The sequence below is a fragment of the Histoplasma capsulatum genome, assembly GCF_000150115.1.
Source record: "Histoplasma capsulatum G186AR genomic scaffold supercont2.1, whole genome shotgun sequence".
Lineage (NCBI taxonomy): Eukaryota > Fungi > Ascomycota > Eurotiomycetes > Onygenales > Ajellomycetaceae > Histoplasma > Histoplasma capsulatum.
In genome coordinates, this window is record NW_025544801.1 from 2,533,110 (window position 1) to 2,556,185 (window position 23,076).

The window sequence follows — 23,076 nt, forward strand, 5'->3', positions numbered from 1 at the left end:
GAATGCGGGGTTTACATCTCTTTTGAAACCTAAACAATAAAAGTAGCCGGAAAGTGGTTTTCGCCTGAATTGAATCAACGGTGTCAATCACACACATATATGACCAATAAATCTATCCTGCTTGTAGGTACGATAAGGAACAAAAACAGGGTCAGCAATGTAGGAGATGGTATGATAGGAAGGAAGCTTAAACGAAACAAGATAATTGCAACAGAATCACAGAGAACACCCATCCCAACGGAGTACAGGGGAGAATCATCAAAACGCAAACAGTTCGTAACATCATAACTGTGCCTTCATCCCTAACACCTGCAGACACGATTAGTACCAAAGAAAAACAAAACTCTTTTTTACCTTCCTGCATATATCCTGAAGAAGAAATAGAGGAAAAAAGAGCCCCACCCATTCCGACGTTTTGGTGGCTGCAGTAAATATAGAACGCATCATAAACCTCAGCCAACCGGCCAGCAAATATAAACGCTAGACAATATGGGCATTTCGAATTGTAAATATATATGTAGAAGGTTGGGAGGGAGGGGATAGAACAGCACCCATCCATCCAGGAAAGAAAAAGGAAGCAGGAAAAGAATAAGGCAAAAGGGAAAGCAATAAATCGATTTATACCTATGCGGGTATATACTGATTGAGAAAACAAAAAAAGCAGGAGTGGGTTTTAGGTTGGGGAATATGTCACATATTCAACAAGTTTAAATGGATATATATGTTTCCTGACACAATATGAGATGTTGGGGATGATAAAAAAAAAATTCCTTTTTGTTTTGAAAAATGGATCTCAGATCAAAATCCTCTCAACTCCTGTGTGGCTAGTTCCATGGACGGGGCCTGGGGGAGAGGAGAGGAGAAACATCTCTTTGGGACCCTTTCCGTTCGTTTTCTTGTCTCGCGAAATATCAAATGATATAGGTTTGTGTATTCGCCCTAGTCTCTGACAAAAGTTGCCACAGGGGCTCATGGCTCGTACGTAGAGTGGAAGAGGAAAGGAAAAAACCGGAAAAGTGAGGTCCGTAGTGGCTTCCGTCTCCATTCTTCGTTTCCGTTCTTCCTTTTTCGTACGTTTAATGCTCTGTTTATCATCCGTAGCTGTTTTGCGGGGAGAGGCATTATCAAAATGACAGATCGTAAATGTTCATGAACGAAGGATTCCAGGCTGCTGGATATTCAAGCTCGACGCCACCCGAACCGTTTGCGAGGTGGTTCAGCTCCTGAGGATGGCTCAACTTGCATACTCCGGTTATAAAGTTCCTATAAGATGGTCAAGTTAGCTTCAGATGTAGACTGTGGACGGAAAACGGGTGACGATTATATCTATTCTAGATTAAAAGGGGAGAGCAAGCCTTACATCCTGATCTCCCGGAAATTTGGTATCGAGAATAAGGCGTTGCACGTCTTCATTTTTCGGGTAACATGGAAAAGGGGTCCTTTGGCTATTGTGAATGCCCAAAACAACCTCGCCCATAATCTCAAATTTGCGCCAGTTTATACGATCATTATTGGGGCCGATAAATGTCTTGTTGCCTTCTTCAGCTGATACAAGGTCACGTCGATGAAGAGGCAGGAATGGGATCTTTTCCGCAAAAGAGTTATCCCAAGCTAAGCGGTAGGCGAAATGGCTCTTTTGCGTGCCCATCAGGATCACTAGGCTCATGAACTGTTTCTGAACCATTGGCGAAACTAGCTCCCTAGTTTGCGAAAGTCGGAAGACAGGCGTCCCGTTAAGCCCTGCAATAACGGCTCCGAGAGAGTTGTAATTATTCAATTGGCGCAATTTCTTAGCGATTAGGAGGAGATGTCAGCTAATGTGAAAATGTATATATATATAAAATAGTTGTAGGGTATACTCATAGTACTAACCATCGCGATATTCATGAATTTTTCCAATGCCTCAGCCCGGTGTTTGGGTTTATCTCGCAACAAGACCATGCTTGCGACGAACAACGCTAGATGGTTGAACTGGTCAATCATCCTGTTGACGTTACACAAACCTTTCGAGGAAGCCCTGTCGTCTGCAGATACACTCACGTGCCGGACGAGTTCCCGCGGCCTAAATGAGCTAAACATGACCCAGTCCATGCGTGTTATCTCGCGCGCAAATTCATCTTCAGATATATCCATGAAGGCTTTCCATTGATCCTTTGAGAGAACATATTTCGGATTCAACTCTAGCCGCTGTGCTTCTTGTTGGGCAGATTCAACACTTAAGAGGGTTAAGAACGATTGACTTGATATGCTGCCCGATCTATAAACGCTTGATGCAGTTGAAAGATTGGAAAAGTTCGAACCGAGTTCCTGATTTTCGTCACTTAGATCCAATGCGCTCATATTGTGTATGTTCTCATCGGAGGACCGCGCAACAAAAGTTGCTGGCGAACTTTGGACGGACGTGTCTAGAAACGTTTCAACATTTTCAGAACCATTGTCATCATCATCATAGGCCCACCCTAAATCATCATCCTCCACGAATTTTTCGAGAAAAGAGTTCATCTCCTTTGCTGCGAAGGCGAAAACAAAGTGCTTCTCTAGCGAGACGATAAAATCCGTCAAGCGCTTTCGGATTTTTGAGGCAGCGAAATCGCCGGGATACTCCGACACCCATTGCGATAGGATATTCAGCACTCGTAGATGGTCTGCATGCTGCATCAACAACGGGGACGGTGCTGACCCAATATTTTCGAAGCGTGAGAGTAAGGCCGAGAGGAGCTTTGTCGGAGTGGCGAATTTTCGATACAGACATAGGAATATGCTGGCAAATTTGGCGTCTTGTTTTGACATAGGAGGCGCTAAAAGGCGATCCACCAGCTCATCGAAAGTCATGCCTGGATCAGCCGGTTTGTCCTTGCCAATATCGGGGCTGGAAGGAGGACCAGAGCCCTTTGGATCGTCACCGTCATCCTCCATATCCAAGAAGCTGCTGAAAGCGTCGGAACCACCACTGTGTCTCCAGGAATTCTGCAATCGCTGATACGGACCCTTATGGGATGTTATCTCCTCAGGGACGGTGCTTGTGCCTAGAGTTTCCCCTCGGTTCAACCGGTTCCCAGGAGGAGTTCTAGGAGGCACGGGCTGCGAATTGCTTCGAACATTTCTCGATCCTTGTGCATTGGACGCCAGGGTTGAATCGGTTGTACGGTTCTGGGTCCGAAAGTTGTTGGGATCAGCGGAGGGTGGATTGGCTAAGGTGGATTTGGGGTTTTCGGAACTCGCACGAATATGCTGTCGAGTTTGCAGAGGAATGGGGCGTCGGGAGGAAGTTCGACTAGACGAGGTGGGGTGTGACAGCGGAATTGATGAAGATTGTAGAGCAGCTACATCTATAGAATGAAGGTTAGCATCACCAGCAGAGAAAGCGAGTTTCGAAGTCGCAATCAGAACGGTATGGTTGGTGCGATGGGGTGGTCTGAGTGGTCTGAGTGGTCTGACAATCAAAGGAAGAAGGGGAAGTCGTCAAAATAAGAATGAAAGCGAGATCACGAGCACGGCAAACCCATCGGTGGTGGTGATAGGCAGAGCAGTGTGCGTTGTGAGAGTCCCGGCTAGCAGAAACGCGAGTCTCAGACCGCAAAATAGGAGAGGACTAAGGACTAAAGGACGGTGGGGAAAACGGGAAGGACACTAGCGTCATAGCAGAGGGAAAATCGTCTTGGTGCGAAACTTTTTCGAGTCAAACAGCCAACCAGTGACGTGTCTGGTCTTGACAGGGGGAAAAAGGAATCATGCCGAGAGGGGATTTCACGGGCCAAAAATTAAAATGATAAAAATAAAAATAAGACAAAAGTAACAAGGGAACGATAAAAAAGAAAACATGCTATCACGGGCGAAAACGGTCGGGAGAGAAAAAGAAAAGAAAAAATGTGGGCATGGGTGTCCTGGCCAGGTAAGAATTCCTGCTATTGTGGATTCCGGCAAGCCAAGGTGGGGAATGGAGCCACCAGGAAAAGCCTTACCGGCCGTTCGAGCTATTATAGCCCTGAGAATGTTGGAAATGCATTTCTTTTGCGAGTCTGGGGCGTCTGGATATGTGTGATGAACCTCGATGCCGACGAGCACTCGACGTGCTTGGTCATAAGTAGCTGGGTCGATCCGGGAAGATGGGATTTGACCCTCGCATCTACAGGCCACGACAATAAACGGGATTGTAGCCTTGGGCAATGCACCTATCAAGGGTTCAATCATTAGTTGCCCGCAGCCCGCAAGAGTCCACTGCTGCCTGGCTGGGGAAAGAGGTGGTGGGAGGGGCTGGCCAGGAAAGCTGTTTCTGGGCTGAATGGGCTGAAGTCATAGCTAGAGAAACATGATATATCGTCTGGTAGTTGGCCACAGCCAAGATGTAACAAAGCTACTGTAGGCGGGGACTTTTGATAAAAAATTGTCCACGTACTAAATATTCGAGGAAACTGGGCCACACTCCTGGGATCGTGTGAATCAAAAAGGACGAGAATACCGTCAATGACGGGCAATTCCTGTTCTCCGATGAATTTGGGCCAAACGATTCGACCAGTTTCATCAAACGAGATTTTGTGGCTCGCGATTTCCAGCAGTCGCACGAGATAGATGGTTCCATCCAGTGACATTTTCTTCACCGAAGAACGTGATATGGGCGGTTGTTTAAGGTCCAATGCCCGCTGCACAAACGTGGACTTTCCCACGCCTTGTGCACCTACAATGGCCAAATTGACTTGGGGAAGACGGGGTTTAGCTGTAGCAACAGACTTTGTTTCATCGTCATTATCCCATAACAATTGTCAGCACATATTAGAATTGACATTTGTTCGCAATCTTGTTTTCCCAGGATCCTGCTCCCCCCCCTTTTTTTTTTCCTTTTCCCTTATTCTTCTTTTCCGAGGGCCAGGGCGGGGGAGATGGAGGGGGACCGAAATCAAGTTATGATGCTGTGCTTTTGCTTGATATAGTACATACCTCACTCGAGCCATTCGATGAGCCATGATAATCTGTTTTGTCTACACTGGCCGGCGCCATCTCGTTCTCTTCAATAACGGGTCCTTCTAGGTCATGGCCCTTGGCGCGATTCCCGGGGTAGGCGTCCCACGACGGCGCGGAATAGGAGCGATTTTGTAGAGGCGGGCGGCGAGGCTGCTGAGGGACAGGTAGCCGATCCTGGGAGACCTCACTTGTTGAGCGTGTTCTCGGAGGGCGTGGAGAGGTCATTATATACAGGAGTGGAGCCCGTGGAAGGGCTCAGACACCCAGACGGTACAGAAGGGAATTGTGCGGGAGACAGCCGGAGGAAAAAAAAAAGACGGCAGATCATATCCCAGATCCTGAAGCTATAACACCATCTGCCAGGAAGGCTGTGCCATTGCCATATACTCCAAGGAAGAAAAACCTTCGAATAATATCGATCAGGGAATTGAAGGAACGGAGCAGGTTATGTGTGGGGAGCCGCTCTGCGAAAACCGCGAGTGGTGTTGTATATCTGGATGGTGAAGGTTTTTTGATATATTTTGTTTTCCTATATGTGAGGGACGGACCGGGTTCAGAGCATGGCTGACAAGCAGTAGAGCGGTCCTACATCAGGGCATGGGCAAACTTGAAGGTATGGACGATAAGATATGTGGGGCGGAGTGTGCGCACGTCGGCGAGTGCAGCCAGCCCAGCCCGGAGACCTAGGCAGAGGGCATAAAAAAGAGCAATCGAGGTAGAAAAAGATCAAGGTGTCTCACCCACATACCAGGGCTCCGTAGATAGCGGTTTAATGTTTGGCGAGGGGCTTCATGTTGGCTGGCGATAGCGTCTTCGTAGGCGTAAACCTACAGTTGAATCTTAACGACATACCCTAACTAACTTTAACTTCCACCGTAAATACATATCCAACGACTCAGCGATATAAATACTACGTATATACAGCCCAGCTCAGCACCATAAATTACAGACAGTTTTACCTTGGCCAGCGCGATGAGGGGATGATGGTGATGACGATGACGACGGTGATAGTGAACACAACCGTTAAATTGAATATTCACGGTGTCCAAGGGATATATTTCGAGGCGATTCTGAAGGCGCCTGGGGCCATTCAGCTCCCCACCGATCTGCTGTGGTTGACGGCTCTGGATGCGGTGGTCGGACAAGGATCCATCTGCCTTGTCTCGAGCGATCTTGGATGTGTTCACCTGCTCGGCCGTCTCTGAGATCTAGAGCCACTGTCAGCGCTGGGTGGCAATCCAATCGCCGCCAAACAAAAAGCTCCGGTCGATCAACTAAGCGTCGACATGGGGCTTGGATATGGAGCTGCCCTTCCCTTCGTGTGTCATGCGGGCGACGTTTTCGACGGAATGACTGGTATCATACATGACCTATTTCCACCCAGCCCAGCTCTTTTTTTCCTAGTCTGGATGCGGGGGGAGATCAGGAAATTGGGGGGCAGAACTATGGTAAGCCATGGGCTGCGGGGTTGGAGCGAGCATTGACTGGATCCTCTTCTCAAGAGACGATTCGATCATGGCCAAAGGGACAGTACGTAGGTACTGTACATCTACATTCCTCTGTTTTGCTCCATGCTTGGAGCCTTGGAGTACATCGATCGGCATTCTGCAACAGTTCGGTTTTCGCAACGTTTACAGCCTGTTGTCTCACGAAGTACGTCGGTTGACATCCAACCAGGAAGTGTGCCACATGGTAAACCGAGGTTAGGTTTTGGATGAAGCTGAATTGTTTCCCCAAGATCTGCTCCTGAGTTGGTTTTCCCGAGAAGATACTCATTCTACGTGGAAGAAAACAATCTCGTAAACGTGGTATAAACTGTGTATCTAGGTAATAAATATCCAAGCCTCCTCCCTCCCAGGCTGTGACTGTTTGACCTACTCTCTGACCTAGCCAGGTGAAACCAGCTTAGCAGCAGATATAATAGGGATGCCTAGGCACGTTTAGCAGCATCGTACAATCTCCTGAGATGAGTCAGAAATTGTCGTTGCATATGCACACGCCAGCCCGAAACTGTGGAGGGCATACATGCCCCAAAAATCATCAAATGCGCGACCCTGAACTCGGAAGCCGCTGCATGCGTGCGTCTATGAATGTGCAGCATACGGATTCCGCGCGATCGATTTGTTAAGGAAGATAAGGTGACTAGCCTATGTGCGCAAAATGTATCTTAATAGCACGCGATAGCGGAATGAAATAATCCCATGATTCATTCCGCATCAAGGGAAAAATGGTTCCCATTATTGTCCGATTCCAATAACCAACCACCAATCACCAATCCTAAATAAGAGTGACCATTTCCCCGGAAATAAGTACTTCCCATACCTTGAGCCGATGGTGGTGATAATGAGGATCTTCAGCCTTCGGGTTGTGGCTGCATACTATCCCTCGGTGTGTTGTTGCCCGCCAGAACCAAGGCGGCAAACTGCCTGAACCCTTCAATCTCAGCGCCGTTGGCAGGCCCATTATTACTCTCTAAGGTCTCCCGCAACCGTCTAACTTTTCCCAACCCTCGGTTGAAACCTTTCTCCTCATTCCAGGGCCCTCTACTCCTGCCGCCTCTCCCGGAGAATCCCCCCCGCCCACGTCCCCGGCCACGACCGTAATTGCTATGTTTCATCTCCACCCACTCTTCTTCGAGAGTTAGTTTGTATATCTCTCGTAGCTGAGATCGGAGAGCGGGGAATTGGGTAAACAGGTCCTTCAGCGCCTGGGACGATTCTAGGTTTTGGAAGTGAAGGGCTGCATTCGGGATGTTGGAGGTTACGAGTACGTTGGTCGTAGGGTTGGCGTGAGGTTGTAGGACGGGATCTATTGTGCCTTCACAAACATCGACAGGTGCAGTTTCATATGTACCGTTTTTTTGAGCGTTCTCAAGTAGCCCCGGCTTCTCTGACTCGTGGTCCTGCTCAGGAGCGCTAGGCGAACAGTATGGCTTGTGGGATTGGGTGCAAGCGAGAGAGCAGCTGCGCATGTGGTTCGGTCTTGTCAGTATTCCTGAAGCTGAAACAAATCCACATATGTCAAGGATAAGGAAACCATAAGTCCCCTTACCTTTGCACATTACATGTGGGACAACGATACTTGGACGGCTCGGTTGAGCAAACAGCGCAGAGCGCCATGAGAAGCTTCCTGAATAAAATCAAATTTCAACGCATTTAGAATAGGAGCGAGATAATGTGAATGGATTAGATGATCCCTTTCCCAAGCTAGCCAGCTACTTCTTCCGAAAACTTCAAGTCCCAGGCTTCATTCTTTGTATGTTGCGATTGAGGAGTCTGTATTTCGGCAATTGTTTACTAACTAGTTAGTTCAACGATGGGGAAAATGGTGATTATATAATCACCAATTTCCTGAGCTTCAAACCTTTCTCCGCATCTGCAACCACCATCCTACAAGCCACATAAAACTTACCACTCAAAGCTCCAAGCATGGCATCCCAATTTCCCTCTCAAGCCCGTTCTCTTTACCGATCTATCCTACGGGAACTACCCCAGCGCCCGCTCTCATCACCATCACCCCTCACAGCCCGAATCCGCATTCACCTCGCCTCGCAACCGTCGCCGGAGAGCAACAGCACCAGGCGAAGGCAGGTGGCACAGGCACAGATGGAAGAAGCAGAGCAAATTATGCAGTATTTGAGGGCTCAAAGGCAATACGTCACGTTGCTGGAACGTTATAACCCAGGCGCCAATATGGATGAGGAGGAGCGGGTGAGGTTGACCGCGAGAAGGGTGGGGATGGAATTACCCATTGAGGCGGAGGGTATTGAGAAGAGCGAATAGGAGTGGACGGAAATGGAACTGATAGAGGGTGGAAGAGAAGCTATGAGGAATGGCTATGAGCTTTGAGGATTCGTTTAATCTGTGAAATGAATTTGCTCTCCTGCCAATTCTCATGGATGCCTTTTGTTTCCAAGGGGGAAAGAGAGAGATTCTGGTCTTGGCGATCCTACTGAGATACAGCAAACGTGATCTCGACGATCGCTATCCTGGTTCTGCTCCGTGATGAGCAGTGCGATATCTACCTTCCGCGAACACTTTGCGAATTACACAACCATCTAAAAATCGTTTTTTTGCCCCGATTGTCAGATACAAGTTGCCAAACGAGCCTTTCTCTTCATTATGTATCCCGATAACCTCCCACATCCCTCAGGAACGACAATTTTCCACAATATATCCAATGCTCGTTTTATAAATTAATGTGATGTCAAACCTGGACAACATTTCTTTCTTTTGTTTGGAAAAAGCAAAGGCTAAAGTCTTATGTGCGGAAGCTCTTTCCGGTCAGAGACGGGATGCGTCTTTTACCTCACTGCGCCGGATTCGGAAGCGGATGAATTGGTGACCTTTTTTTTTTTGTTTGGTTATACGGTTGCTCATTTACGACGAGGGTTAGTCCTGTGGAAATGAGGACAAGGAGCTTGCTATTAACTTATTATTTGTCAAGCATACGCGCTGCGTACACATAAAGCTGGTTAAGGTGCATATACCTATGATCATCTTTTCCAAGCTTGGGAGTGATGGGAACTTTTCTTTGGTTGTTGGACTATTGTATTTTTACACGGAGGAATGCATGTATACTAGTAGACTACATATCCAATATTGAATAGGATGCCACTGGCTGCAAGGCGCAAACGGGATAATGATCGTCAGCCTGTGGTTGAATGAGTATGTGTATATAAATATAGATTTCTACTTTCCGAAGAAAAAATAGAAACAGAGCTGTAAACAAAGCGCTTCGCAAAGAATTATGAATTAAGACACTTGATTGCTTGAGCTCCCCTTTCGGTATTTATCACCAATGAAGAAACAAACAATAACCAAAAAATAAAAAATAAAGAAGTGCGCGGACCATGAACTAAGTCACAAGTCATCCTATACTGTTTCAATATTTGAATACAAAGTGCCGATTACTTGAAAAAATTTATTGTATCCCACAGAACGCCCTTGACAATGCTATGCTATAGGATAACATAAAATATGGAGAGTAGTACAAGGAAATCAAACGAAACCGTCCAGCAAGGACAAATAACAGAGTAAACAATGAAGTGTTACAGGGTTAACCTTTTGAAAGGGGCAAATATGGATACGACTGGGCGTACTGCCACAACATGGGCATATCCGAAATATCATCAGGTAATGTTCAATGAGTGTGAAGTTTTTGTTTCAAGAGATTATACAGGGAGAGTGCGGGGAAAGCAGAGAGAGCGGCAGTAAAGCGTAACGAGAAACCAAGTATTGGAGACCTGCTCATTTTTCGCAGCGCCATTCGCCTAACAAAAGGTCCAAGGAAAGAAGTATGAAAATCGTTATGGCAATAGTCATGGCAATTCGTTTGTTCTTGATCATGGAAAGGAAAGAAGAGAGTGGGAATGAAAGAAGAAGGGAAATCGCCATGAATGCGAGGCACGCGGCTCGAACTGAGTTTTGTTCACTCCTCAGTGACTTTCTATAAAGTTTAAATCCGTCCGGGGGCTCGCGACACCCGTCCGCCCTTGTAATTGCTCGCAGCGGAGTTGAAAAACCTCGATATGAAGCCGCCGCCGCCGCTACTGGATCCGTTAGCCGTTTTCACCTTTTTGGCAGGCTGTTGGTAGCCGGACATCGAGCTGAGGGGATGTCGCTGTTGTGGTTTGGGCTTCGGGTGAACTGCATTTATGTTAACGTAGCTGTAGGCCATTGAGGCTGGACTGGCATGAGTTTCTGCTACTAGAACATCGTCACTGGCGTAAGCGAGTTGGCCGATGCTGGCAGGTGTGCCCCGAGAGCTTGGAGCCAAGCTAGACGAGCGAGACGATGAACTGGGCGCCCTGGATTCGCCACGGGACAGTGGAGGCAGATCTTTGATTGACGGAGGTGAGATTGATCGGCCTGATCGGTAAGGTGAAGGGTTTCTCTTTTGGCCAGTGCGATGGCCCTCGAGCATGGACGTGTTAAGCCGAGTCATCAAGTCTTCGCTAGGGTCGGTTGAGAAGTCGTCGCTTTGTTCATCCATATCGAATTCATTAAGTTGAAGCATTTCCTTTTCACCTTCGAGTTGAAGACGCACGCGGATCGGCGCGAGGAACGGCTCGAGATATTCCAAGAGATCCTGTTCGGTGACACGAGTTTCCCAATTCAACAAATAGAGCATCTGGCGCTCCATTAAGTTGACCTCGGGGAGAGAGAATCCGAAGTCATTGAAGTCCTTCACAACCGAATAGCGAGCCCAGTGTTTATTCTTCGGGCTTGAATCGTTCAGATTTTTAGCCGCAAGGATTAGGGACGCCAGGAAGATGCGGTGGGCTGTGCAGCGCATTCCCTTGGACATGGGAGGGAGCTTAGCGCGTAGACGGCCTAGATATACCAGGGAAGACATCAAAGTCGGAACTTCGACGTGGGATCGGTTCACAATCGAGCAGATAAACTCAGCCAGCGATGGGAGAGGTGGCGACTGAGGCACCGGCTTCTCCGAGGCATCGAGAGGGGGGGTTGTCGGAGGTGTTAGAGGTTTAGGTTGTGACAAGCTCATCGGAGTAACATGTTCCTCGCATCGGATGACCAGTGCAGCTTGCTGGGCAAGGTATAGAATCATCTCACGGGAGACTGGAAGCGTCACAAACTCATTCAGAGCGGCTTTGTTGTAATAAGTTGCTGGTCGCGCCATTTCTGTTCTATACGGTGAAGGACTAGATCGTCTGTCCTGATAATGTGGGTTGAGTCAAGTATACACCAGCGTGGTAAAAGCGTCGAACGAAATGTCTAAACGGAGTGATTGCGCAAATAAATAGGGCTCCTTTTCCGGAAACTCTCATAAGAAAGCAGAAATTATTCAAACAAATATTAAAATGTTATTGTGCAATAACTGGGTAGAGCCTAGTTAGATGTGTAAAAGCAAGGGAGTGAATTAATTGCGAAGTAGACAGTATCTTCAAATCCCTGTCCGGCAGAGGATTTCGATCGGAAAAGGAGTTTTCTGGCACCCTCAGTTGACACCGTTGTCGTCTTCCAGACCTGCCTGGGAGCTGCAGCTGTTTGTGGAAGAGGGAGAAGAATGGTAGAGCTAGGTACATGGAAATGTCAGCCACAAACTCAACTATCGGGGCTCTACCCAGTTCAAACAGGAGGCTCACGCAGAGCTGGTGTACTAACAAGGATTTTCCAACAATTCCTTGCTTGTGCACAAGAAGAACCAAGCTAAAGTTGGGTGAAGCTACTATTGACAAAACGACAAGACACAGCAGGGAGCATGCGGATCGTGTCTCCCCAGAAGGCCAAGTTTTTTTCGTCACAGCTTTTTATAGACGAGTAGAAAACAAAAACGGAAATCTAATAAATCAAGAATGATGAAGGATAATAGCCTCTAATTATAATGAAAGCGGAAAAGATAAAAAAAAAAGAAAAAAACGGCCAACAGAGGAACCAAATGGAACGGGAAAAGGCCGTGAACATGTGGCTAAGTCTTGTGAAAGGATCGGACGGAACTGGACGACATCATTCGAATATATACACGGGCGTGTCGGCTCGATCCGCAGGGAATGCGAGGGAAATAACGGAGACGTCCAGATTTAGCAAACCCTAACATGGTACATGCGTTTCGGGGGCGGGCGGCTGGTGAGGGTGGAATGGTCCATAGGGTCAGGTTGACCGAACACAGGAGAGTTGGCGTTTGAGCCAATGTTGGGCATGAAGTGGAGACGACAGACAGCATTCGAGCTTAGCAAGAACATGACCAACGCAGGAAGCTGCAGAATCCTTGGATGCAACAGTATCCACGGGGGGGAAAGTTAGACGTGTTTGAAGGTCAGAACCGCGAGTCTGGTGAGCGAGTCAAGCTTCTCTGCACCCAGACAGCATGACGGGAATCTTGGTAAGAGAGGGGCAAAACTCGACGTCCCATTCGCTGTAAGGTTTGGCAGGAGGCCGAACCAGTTTCAGGCATGCCCCGTTTTGTCTCGAGTTTAGCGCTGGACTCGGGCCTGGGGAACGCTGGGACCTCTGAAGATCACGCTTGGAGCTTGGAGCGCTGGTGCTGGCTCTGGCTGCCGAACCCTTGCTACCGAACCCTGGGCGATTCCAGCCGAGACGCCGCTTCCAGAGGATTTCTTCGTGGCCATGGTATAATGGTTAGAGCCAATGATCGAGTGTGTTCTCGAAAAGATTCAGGATCATGTAACAAACCACTGCCTTGTCTCGTCGTGCCCAGCGCCAGTGATTGGCAGGATTGAACGCTATTAATTAACCTCGTATCACTGGCCCAACGATTTATTATAACCCGCGCCCGTTATCTCGAGAACTTTCTCGGATTTGTTGCGGATACAATTCACATTGAACATCGGCTTCTCGACATCGTAAGCTGTCGTTGTACGGGACCCAACTAGGGCTAGCTTGCCAGAATAGGCGATAAGCCCTAATTGACCACCAGATGCAAAAGAGCAATATATATCTGACTTCGTGTCTGTATGTACAGTACATCCGTAAACTATGGATTTGTTTTTCGCGAATTTCCACCGTACTACGTCTATGCGTCCTCTCCATCTCCCACACGCAGCAAGAGTGCCTCAATTGATGCGTTGTTTGTCCTCCTTTGGGCGCGTCTGCGAATTCAAAACAAACTCATCATCTGTTTTGGGCATTGGTGGCTCGCTGAAGACTTGCATGGGTTAATTTTAGGCATGCAACTCCGCGAGTAGTCGCCAGCCCCTATTGACTCGACTCCCCTGCTCAATAAATGATTCTTTAATTTGCACGATTATATCGTGGATCTTGCTAGCCAGTCAACAACCTCGAACCAGAAGAGTGAGTTGGCATCCGAGGCAGCGAGTTGTGATTACGATGATTATTGAAATTTTCGCGCCTGCCATCGGAATCTTGCGGCTCCCCTCTCCCTTGTTTCGAACTTCTGTGTTGTTTTGATTTCTTTCTGATGCCTCAGCTATCATTGGCGGAGTTTCTTTGATTGGATATTACAGCTCCAACGCCGCCGCCGCCCTACAACAAGATGCCGACATCCAAGGATTACACGGTGTAAGTCGCGCATTGGCAAGGAGCGTATTTCGGAGTCAGGCACGCACTCGCCGGATTCAGCCCTGTCGTGGCCTGAAATGAACCTTGTCATTTCAGCTTTCTCGTCCAGAGAGTGAGGCATGATTGTCAAAGCTTCCAAAACAATCCGCAATGACCAATGATGCCTCTGTAAAATCGAAGAGTTTCCATTATGAGCTGCTGAAAACCAACAAGACCAAACAAAAATACTTCAACGCCTTTGGCTCTTTGGCTCCTGTGCTCGATATTGAATATGGCAACACAACAAACTAACATCACAAAACCAATAACCATGGACCAGGTCTAACAGGGACAATAGGGTCTATCCCAGAATTGCATCAAACTAGAGGCGCGTGGCTTTTCATAATCGGCACTACGCCCCGTTTTCCAGCGCAAGCGCCCGATCCTCAACCTCCCCTGCGCAGCCGCCACACGATATTTTTGGATTTTGGCGCTGAACATGGCATGGATTTAGATCCACTCACTGTGAAGAAGCTAGGTTGGGAACTGGATATATAGCTCCTCCCCATAATGTTCTACTTTAACTAGATAACTAACTAGAAGGATATGCATTATTCATCCCGCTATTGATGCGTCAATGCGAGGAATGGCCTTGATCCCTGGATGGCGCTTGCAGGTTGAATAGGGGACCTAAATTTATCTCTAGAGGCCTTACTCGATTGTTATTCTTGTTCCATTATCTTTCTGACATTATTCTATGTCGGTGGTAAAATTCTGGATCTGCGTCTAAAATCTTGTATTCTTGGGCGCTTCTGCTCGTGGATAGAAGTAATCTTGTCACTATTTCATAAGCCAATGCCATACCATGCACGCCCTATTCAGAAGATTTAGCTACCTTATGCTCAGATTGATTGAATGAAACAACCGCTTCATTTCTGAGAATAGAATGTGAGCAGTCACACGTGATGGGGTAAAACTTGAAGCCACCACCGCCGCACTTTCTTTTTTCAGATGTTCAAGTTGTAAAGGGGAGCCCTCGTTATTAATTATGTGGCCATTTTGACTATTTTCACCATCCGCATCAACTTTGACAGGCTCCCTTTTCACGGCAATTTGGATCGTGTCCACTCGTCCGTATCCTGCACCCGTTCGCATCCCAGAGTTGAAACTGGAGATTAGCCGATCCGATGACCGCTCTGATCTCCAGCTTAACTATGTAGAAAGAAGTTCAGAAGTGGTACCAGCGGTGATTTTTCCTTTTCTTTCAAACACCTTCTGTATATATGATTATTTTCCATAATCGCTCAGCCCGCTTGTGAGCCATGCTCTGAGGAAATAGTTCGGGGCCCAGTGCCGACATGACTATTTCAACTTGCCATGGCTCATGTATTCTTTCTGGATCGATCTTTTTGCGAAATCGCTTTGATATACCTCTTGGTGGAGTTGGGTCTTCCTAAAGTCAAAAAGGAATGTTGAGCCCAGGGTTAGTACTCAGAGCCACCGTGACTTCATCTTTCAGTTTTCAATATATATAAAACTATATATCAATATAAAACAAAGGGGGAAAAAAAACACTACAACGGAGCTTATACCCGAATAACAATCCAATCAATCTGATCTATCGCGTATATCTTCTTATCGCGGGCATCATATCTCACCGGCTCTCCTAAACGGATATGGGGCTTGTATACTTTGTCACACAGGATCCCAAGGTCACCTTCGCAGTGGTGGGGACAAGCTCCGTTCAGGAGAACAGCTATGAATACAAGTACTTACTCCCAATCCTCCCTTCATCGCCAGCAGTCCCTGAGCTCTCCCAATCATGCCGTCTCTCTCCAGTTCTGGATGCTATATTCATTTTCGCATAATTCCAATGCCGGCTTATTATCAAGCGCCAAAATTCGTTACAAAAAAGCTCCAGGCAAATGGGGCAAAATCAAACTCTCGCCGTCTACCTCGTCCAATCTCTGCAGCACTGTGCCACTCGTCTGGATCCCGCAGACACGGCATTCGGGACTTAGATTGCTTAAAAGAGTAAGAACTGGGACAGGCGATACTATGCTATCCCCCAAGGTTACAACCGTTTCTTCCCCGGCCACCTTGCGCGCACACTCATATATTCGAGACTTCTCAAGCATTTCTCGCGACAGCTCGCTGGTCTTAGACCAGGCTTGCGATTTCAGACAATGCCGACATGACGTTACAGCCAGTGAAAACTTTGAAGTCGATGATGGGCTTAGTTTCGCAATGTCAGAATTCAGGTTCGACCGAATTAATATCATCCTCGTGCAGCATATGCAGAGGACAAATAGGCTGGATTCACCCGTGGCAGTATCAGCGTCCACGTCGGTCACGTTGGGCTCATCTAGATGGGTAATGGTCAATATCCACTAGACATGATGCACCATCCGACAACAGAAGTGCTAACCTAGGTTCTCGGCTAGGTCCTCTTGATGGCCGTTCTCGGATTCTCTGTCTAGATCATTATCTTCGTTTGGGCCCATTTCTTGGCCACATGACTTCTCGGCAGTATTCGGAGGCGTTGACGTGTCAGGCACAAATTCCTTGAGCACCCGCAATATTAGTTAGATATTCATAAATTTGGGAGGTATGGTTTGCCATACCAAGCTTGCGTTTCCGACTAGCTTGCGGGTTAGCCAGAGGAAGGGTTCTTTAATGTTGAAATCACGCTTTACAGATATATCGTAATACTGAAGGCCCGCCTCGAGACCCGAGGTGATGTCGCCGTATCGCACCTTACGCCCCTTCACGTCAACTTTGTTACCACACAATACAATCGGGATCTCATCGCCAGCCGCTTTCCTCAACTCTCCTAGTCTAGCATGAGTTCAAGGTCGCTCAAGGGCAGGTCAGGGGTTAAACTCTGACAAGATAAAGTAGGAAGGGCAAGAATGGAGAATGCTAACACATACCATACCAGGTAAGAACATTTTTATATGTAGTTCGACTTGTAACATCAAACATAATGATGCCTGCATCGCTGTTCATATAATATCCATCAGAAATGCCTCTGTATTCTTGTTGCCCAGCACAATCCCATACATCAAACACAATGGGACCAGATCTCTGAAATATTTTAGCATTTGCTTTCTTTCAGGGTTGGAGAATTCACTGACTGTCATAAAACATAGTGGATGGACCTCTACTCCAAGAGTTGGAATGCGTTTCTCGCTAAACTCGCTATAAAGATGCCTCTTCACGAAAGTTGTCTGTATTTGCATGCTTAGTAGCGTGGAATCAAACAGTGGCTCTGATAGATGATGTGCCTTACTTTCCCTACACCTCCATCTCCAACGACTACCACCTTGAATGTACGAACGGGGAACTCCATGTTAGTAGGAAGTCGTAGATATTGATGGTCAAAACGTTTGATTGAAAGTGAGCTCCTTGTCTTTTATCCTGTTCAATTCCAAGGGCAGGGTGGACGCTCAGGAACATAAAAGATCATCAGCAAGGCGGTAAAAGCAGGATGCGGGGGAAGCTGTCGTCGTACAAGAATAGAACAGCACACTTTCGGAGACCACACCCAAACATGGGCTTATGCGTATGAGAAACAAACTTCCAGGGTTGAAGTACGTTATGGGAGGGCTACATCCAATCATCCGTCTAGCGGGGCTTCATTACGTCCAGTAGCGTGGGACTGAGCGCGCAAGGCAGAGATCGTAATGCAACACCGGCGGTTAGCTATTTTACTCCCTACCATTAACTTCAACCTACACTGAGTGAGGTATTACTCTACCGGCACAGTGTGAAAAGAGATGAAGTTCTGGATAACGTGATCTCACTTCTGCAGAGAGAAGAGAGGGCTGCGCACTCTCCAGTGCAGAAGATAGAATCAAAGAAAAGAGAATGAGAAAGCAAGGAGATGTCATTTTCAAAGTGGCAATGCTCTTGCCAGAACAGATCTGGCACACAACTCTGATAATTAATAATAGCATATGGTGTAGTGCACTTCGCACTCTGCTAACCGGCACGATACTTTGATTCTTTTCGTAGTCTGAGAGGATGAGTTTATCTTCTATAATAGTGATCAAAAGGCTTGGTTGTTCATAGATACATCAACATAAATACTAGTATAATTTGATTAGTTTTTCATCAAAAATGATTGAAATTTTAACCTTTTTCTTTCATTTTATCGATATTTTACTTATAATAGAGATAAGCAGACTCATTAGATTGAATTTAGAGAATAAGATTATGTTGGGGGGATTGGGTTGGGTGATTCGTACCCTCTATACCACCATGGCGCTGGTGGTGATTGAGCTCTTTTGCCCTAGTGGCCTAATAGGTTATGAGCCCGTGTAAGCGCGACTGCTACAGGGTGTGCCAACATGCTATCACAGGTTCGAATCAGACCAAGGCCAGAGGAATATCCCTTACTAATGCACATTCTCTTGCCAAGATGGGGGAGATTGGTGGTTAGGCACCCAGGAAGACCCCAGGCCACCAAGGACCAATGGCAGTAGGGTAGTGGAACTTAGGAAGAGCCAGGTTCCCCCAGCTGGCCGGATGGTAGAGTGGGTCCGAGGGGGGGTGTTGGGGGGATTGGGTTGGGTGATTCGTACCCTCTATACCACCATGGCGCTGGTGGTGATTGAGCTCTTTTGCCCTAGTGGCCTAATAGATTAATGATGATATTAGTAACTAGTAGTGATCGAAGGGGCTGATTGTCATTTGCAGGGTTGGGTGTCTGCACAGGCCACAATTTGTTGGTGGCGTTTTTAGTGACGTCGGGTTTTCTCGAACACCCTCTATCCTAATTTCTTACTAACCTTTTGTTAACTACATACATAGTATGTGGATGGTGTAGCAAATTCTTCAAATGCATAGCACAATCCACCACACATTGTTTGCCCACCGCAACTTGCTGCTTCTTCATCTGCTATGATATATCGAAAACTATACCTCTTCACAGTAAGATTGCGTTTGCCTCCATGATGGCCTCGTCGGCAGGCGCCCCCCAATCTCCCGCAGTCGCACACCACCTGCGAAGCCTTGGTGTTGGGAGTACCCCTCACAGCCTTCTCCCCAGAAGATATTCAATGAAATCATTCATAAAATACCCACAATCCAGAAATTCACTGAAATCATATATGAGAACATTAGCCCCAGTGATGGGGCCTTGATTTGTCAGTCACTGGAAGCTTCAGAACACGTCGAAAGGAGAAATATCAGGTCTGACAACCACCATTTGAATGAATAAACATCAAATATGCCTGCTGACATCTGATATGAGCTGATAATTCAGAGTCAACTTTAACGCTTTTACAAGAACGCTTCGAATCAGGATAATGCCCACAGAGTTACACGATGCCCATCAACGGTGGGCTATTGACGCGTTAGTAGAATGGACTCAGGATGGTCTACTGAGTCGTGAGGAGCAGAGGGCCCTGGACGCTGGTGTCGGAACGAGTAAGTTCTCTTCGCTTTCTGGTGAGTTCAATATGCTAACAATACATTTCAGCCTTTGATGGATTTACCGGTGTTTATCAAGGCTCTTACAAAGAGCCAGATTTTTTCTTTAGAGCTGATAACGACGATTTTCCTTCCATTGTTATGGAGTCCGGCTGGTCTGAGTCATTGCCTTATTTGCGGGCAGATAAAGATCTTTGGATTAAGGGGAACGATTTCGTACAGCTTGTCATCTTGCTGAAGTGGCATAACGTCTCTGGAGGACGAGTAAAGGGGAGTGCGGAAATTTGGAGACGTAATGGGACTGGAAACCTTGCCACCACAGAAATGGTCTGTATTCTTCTATTGGGGGAGTCCGTGGCCCGAAGCTAACGAAAGCTTAGACAATTTTCCCAGTACCAAATACCCCAGTTATAAATGAGCACATCGAGTTTACCAAGGGTCAGCTCTTCGGAGCAGCAGCAATAGGGTGTCCTGATGCGGGTACTATGCTGAGTCTTCGAATATCAAGGCTAAGGGAAATCGCTAAGGAGAGGCTTGTTAAGAATATGGGATTGATGCCCGCGTAAAGATCGTCCATTCGCGATTTGATGGATTCCTGGGGGCCTGTTTCAAGAAGGGATTGCGGGGCGGATTTTGCAACATTCCGTACATGAAATGATTCCCTCTTTCAGTATGATGTAGCAATGAAGTTCACGATCTAGGATTTGACAGCACACGCTGCAAACCCCGCTCTTCATGCTAGCTTGTGTATATGGTTTCCACACTGAACTGCGGTCACAGTGTATAGGTGGCGGGATGGTGAGCCACGGCCGCTGTGGGCTGGGCCAATCCACTACACCCACAGGTACAAGTGCCATATAATAACACTACTTAAATCAGAATATCTTGAGAATAAATAAATTAATTATCTACTACTCAGAATCAATGAGTATATTTGATAGTTGATGAGATATACTAGCATATGAACCCGAGTTAAACCACATTTTCTTAGTCACGTGTAAATACCAAGTTAGTTAGCGCCCCTGCCTTCCAGGGTTCAATTTGTCTCACGGCTTCCAGGCGAATCTTTACATCCCAACATCACATCACAGCCACCCAGGTATCTATCCAGCTATCGAGAAACCATTATCTTTCAATCAGCGGTCTAGCTATCACAGCCAGCATTTCACGCTATACCGGGCATCCCAGACTTCTACTACCACACTTAAACTACTTCTCCACACCTTTACCCTTCATTTCTCCCCGAGGAAAGAGCAGCTACGCAAGTAATTATGGCGGGAATCTCAAGTAGTAATCAAAATAACAATCCAAGTCGTCAGCAGATGTTTGAATGGAGCCCGGAAACCAAGGTCCTCGCCAGCTGTTACTCCGTCAACACTAGAAGCGCGACCCTCAACAGTTTCCATTATTGCACTACAGTTGGCACCGGTGAGTTCCATATCTTAAGTTCACCTTCTTCATCCCCTTCCATAGCCGTGAATTGCAATAATGGGCGATTTCTGGCTGACAAATTTTTATTCAACACTCTAGGAGCCCAGTGGTATCCCTGAGGTCCCCACTGGGCATAAATTCCCCCCGACAAGTCCTCCCACAAATGTGTCGGCCACTGCAGCAGCATCAGCAGTGGTGGCCGACCAATTCCGGTCGTCACCAAAAGCACCGGGATGTGATGGGGAGGCAGTGCAAACTATCACGGAAGAGTGTGAGAGGCTCTTCTGCGACACATTGTGGGCAATGTTCCTTGGTGAGAGGCAACTTGCTCCACAACAGTCGCTGGTGATAGGTGCGACTCACAATGACAATAACAACAATAACAAAGGGGTAAACGTATCCGAAATAGCGAGGAAAAGGGCGGTTGGGCGAATTCAGAACTTTATTGAAGTATGGGATTATGCTGGTGACACGATATACAGGGGTTTTGTTGCTGCTGATGGCAACCGAAGAACGCTGTTTGTGTTCTTTGACAACCATATTTGTGCTGGGCAAGGGTTGAAATCTGGGTTCGTCCATGACCCCTTTTTGCTCCTGTTGCTTCTAGACCTCGTGCTGGTACCAGTGACTAACCAGAATTTCATGGTAGATTGATGGCATTGTTTGAAATTGGCAGCATGACGGATCTCGGCTGCTCAGAAATGGTTGCTTGCGTTGATCGATCGATGGACGAGGTGGAGCTCGATGCTGTAATACGAAATCTAGGCTGGGTTGGGTTTGAATTGAGTACTTTACGTGATTGGGTGGTGCCTGCAGCGAAGGGGCAGTTTATCAGTAACAGATGGCTGTTTATGACAGTTGAAATCTGATGTTTTATCGTCCTGGACTGCACCTGTTCTTCTGTCTGGTTGTCTCTCTGCTAAATATCATGTCAGATACGAAGTGTCAGTTAGCTACACTATGGGTTAAATCGAACAAGCATGTTTTTGTTGTCATCCCTATTGTGGACTAGTGCTCTGCACATGCCTCTGCTGCTTGCATGCTAATACAACTCAGACGTCCAACAGTTTTTTGATCTTGTTGCTCCTTGCTGGCCTGGGGTCGTGTATAACACGTGACTTGTTTAGTTGCTTACTCACCCCTCGATTGCTCTGGCCCAAAAGCGGGGGCCTTCAGTTCCACCAACCTTGGAAACCCAAATCTTGGAGCTTGGGACCGAGTATGGAATCAGCTCTGCTCGATGCTAGGACCGACTAAAGGTCTCCTTGACTCCTAGATGACCCAGGGCAATCCTTTTCGCATGTGGCATGCCCACGGTCAGGCGCCAATTCGGATCTGCAAGGTTCTAAGATCACGGAGAATACATTCTCATTCACATAATGTCATCATCGATCTTCCCAACATATCTCCTCCCCTCCATCCCATTCCGCAGGCTCCTCTGGAAGACAAATCAAACAACACCAAAAGACACGGCAAATCCTCCTTCCCCAAGCAGCTATCATGGGAATGAGAACGATGGTGATAACACTGCCGTTATTAAGACCCCTGGCTTCCTGCAGGGTCATAAATCCTACCTCCGCTGCGCTCGCTGCTCAGCAGATCTATGCCTAACTTCTCAGATCATCAGCAAGGGCTTTACGGGCCGGCACGGACGTGCCTATCTCGTAGCTGCGAACCCATCTACAGATGGTACCTCCATAGCCCCGACACCATCGATGCAGCGCTCCTCACTCCCCAATACGGTTACGCAGCAACCAATAACAAGACAGCTCGTCACAGGCACTCATACGGTTAGCGACATCACCTGTCGTTTCTGCGGGAGTCTGCTGGGCTGGAAGTATGTGGCTGCGGAGGAGGAGTTGCAGAAATATAAAGTTGGGAAATTCATTTTAGAGACGAAGAGGATTACTGTATTCTCTTCATGGGAGAATTGTGATGAGGATGGTCGAGGGAATAATTATGCTTATTCCTGCTCACAAAAGCCGTCGGGGGATGACAATGACAATGATGTGGAGTTTGATAGCCAGGATGAGGAGGAATGTGAGGATTTGTTTTCAGGAATGTGGAGCCCCTGGTTGGCGGCGCGGAGGAAGAGGAATCGGGCCGTTGAACGGCACTCGTTTGGTTAGTATGAGAGGGAAAAGGTGAAGGAGGGGGGATTCATGGTTTGTATGTGACATTTCGGGTTTGCTGGAATTTTACTTGTCTATCTTCGAGCGTGTTCTGCATTTGATTCCGTTGGAGTCCCCAAGCCAGTCGAAGCTTT

At 47.3% G+C, this 23,076-nt stretch overlaps 8 protein-coding genes across 8 annotated transcripts; 3 read left to right on the top strand and 5 right to left on the bottom strand.

Moving 5' to 3' along the window:
* Window positions 1–75: 75 nt before the first annotated feature.
* Window positions 76–5,184, bottom strand: HCBG_00814 (rap guanine nucleotide exchange factor 5; the record flags this gene model as incomplete). The annotated part of the gene is made up of 7 exons (XM_045427864.1): window positions 76–1,263; window positions 1,361–1,789; window positions 1,873–3,329; window positions 3,601–3,669; window positions 3,963–4,172; window positions 4,397–4,727; window positions 4,936–5,184. 7 exons carry the CDS (start codon window positions 5,182–5,184, stop codon window positions 1,180–1,182), a joined length of 2,829 nt encoding a protein of 942 aa, XP_045291839.1.
* A 360-nt stretch (window positions 5,185–5,544) lies between these two features.
* On the bottom strand, window positions 5,545–6,563 carry HCBG_00815 (uncharacterized protein; the record flags this gene model as incomplete). Its single annotated transcript, XM_045427865.1, has 4 exons — window positions 5,545–5,642; window positions 5,708–5,786; window positions 5,907–6,167; window positions 6,507–6,563. 4 exons carry the CDS (start codon window positions 6,561–6,563, stop codon window positions 5,545–5,547), a joined length of 495 nt encoding a protein of 164 aa, XP_045291840.1.
* Window positions 6,564–7,312: 749 nt separating this feature from the next.
* On the bottom strand, window positions 7,313–8,078 carry HCBG_00816 (uncharacterized protein; the record flags this gene model as incomplete). The annotated part of the gene is made up of 2 exons (XM_045427866.1): window positions 7,313–7,922; window positions 8,011–8,078. The coding sequence occupies 2 exons, from the start codon at window positions 8,076–8,078 to the stop codon at window positions 7,313–7,315; spliced, it is 678 nt and encodes a 225-aa protein (XP_045291841.1).
* Window positions 8,079–8,387: 309 nt separating this feature from the next.
* On the top strand, window positions 8,388–9,274 carry HCBG_00817 (uncharacterized protein; the record flags this gene model as incomplete). The annotated part of the gene is made up of 1 exon (XM_045427867.1): window positions 8,388–9,274. One exon carries the CDS (start codon window positions 8,388–8,390, stop codon window positions 8,739–8,741), a length of 354 nt encoding a protein of 117 aa, XP_045291842.1.
* Window positions 9,275–10,416: 1,142 nt separating this feature from the next.
* HCBG_00818 (cyclin) lies at window positions 10,417–11,604 on the bottom strand (the record flags this gene model as incomplete). The annotated part of the gene is made up of 1 exon (XM_045427868.1): window positions 10,417–11,604. One exon carries the CDS (start codon window positions 11,602–11,604, stop codon window positions 10,417–10,419), a length of 1,188 nt encoding a protein of 395 aa, XP_045291843.1.
* Window positions 11,605–15,847: 4,243 nt separating this feature from the next.
* On the bottom strand, window positions 15,848–17,295 carry HCBG_00819 (small GTPase RanA; the record flags this gene model as incomplete). The annotated part of the gene is made up of 5 exons (XM_045427869.1): window positions 15,848–16,308; window positions 16,372–16,507; window positions 16,568–16,776; window positions 16,877–17,030; window positions 17,236–17,295. The coding sequence occupies 5 exons, from the start codon at window positions 17,293–17,295 to the stop codon at window positions 15,848–15,850; spliced, it is 1,020 nt and encodes a 339-aa protein (XP_045291844.1).
* A 1,960-nt stretch (window positions 17,296–19,255) lies between these two features.
* HCBG_00820 (ornithine decarboxylase antizyme) lies at window positions 19,256–21,804 on the top strand (the record flags this gene model as incomplete). Its single annotated transcript, XM_045427870.1, has 7 exons — window positions 19,256–19,376; window positions 19,429–19,706; window positions 20,160–20,223; window positions 20,413–20,644; window positions 20,702–20,807; window positions 20,910–21,379; window positions 21,460–21,804. 7 exons carry the CDS (start codon window positions 19,256–19,258, stop codon window positions 21,677–21,679), a joined length of 1,491 nt encoding a protein of 496 aa, XP_045291845.1.
* Window positions 21,805–22,189: 385 nt separating this feature from the next.
* HCBG_00821 (yippee family protein) lies at window positions 22,190–22,939 on the top strand (the record flags this gene model as incomplete). The annotated part of the gene is made up of 1 exon (XM_045427871.1): window positions 22,190–22,939. The coding sequence occupies one exon, from the start codon at window positions 22,190–22,192 to the stop codon at window positions 22,937–22,939; it is 750 nt and encodes a 249-aa protein (XP_045291846.1).
* Window positions 22,940–23,076: the final 137 nt, after the last annotated feature.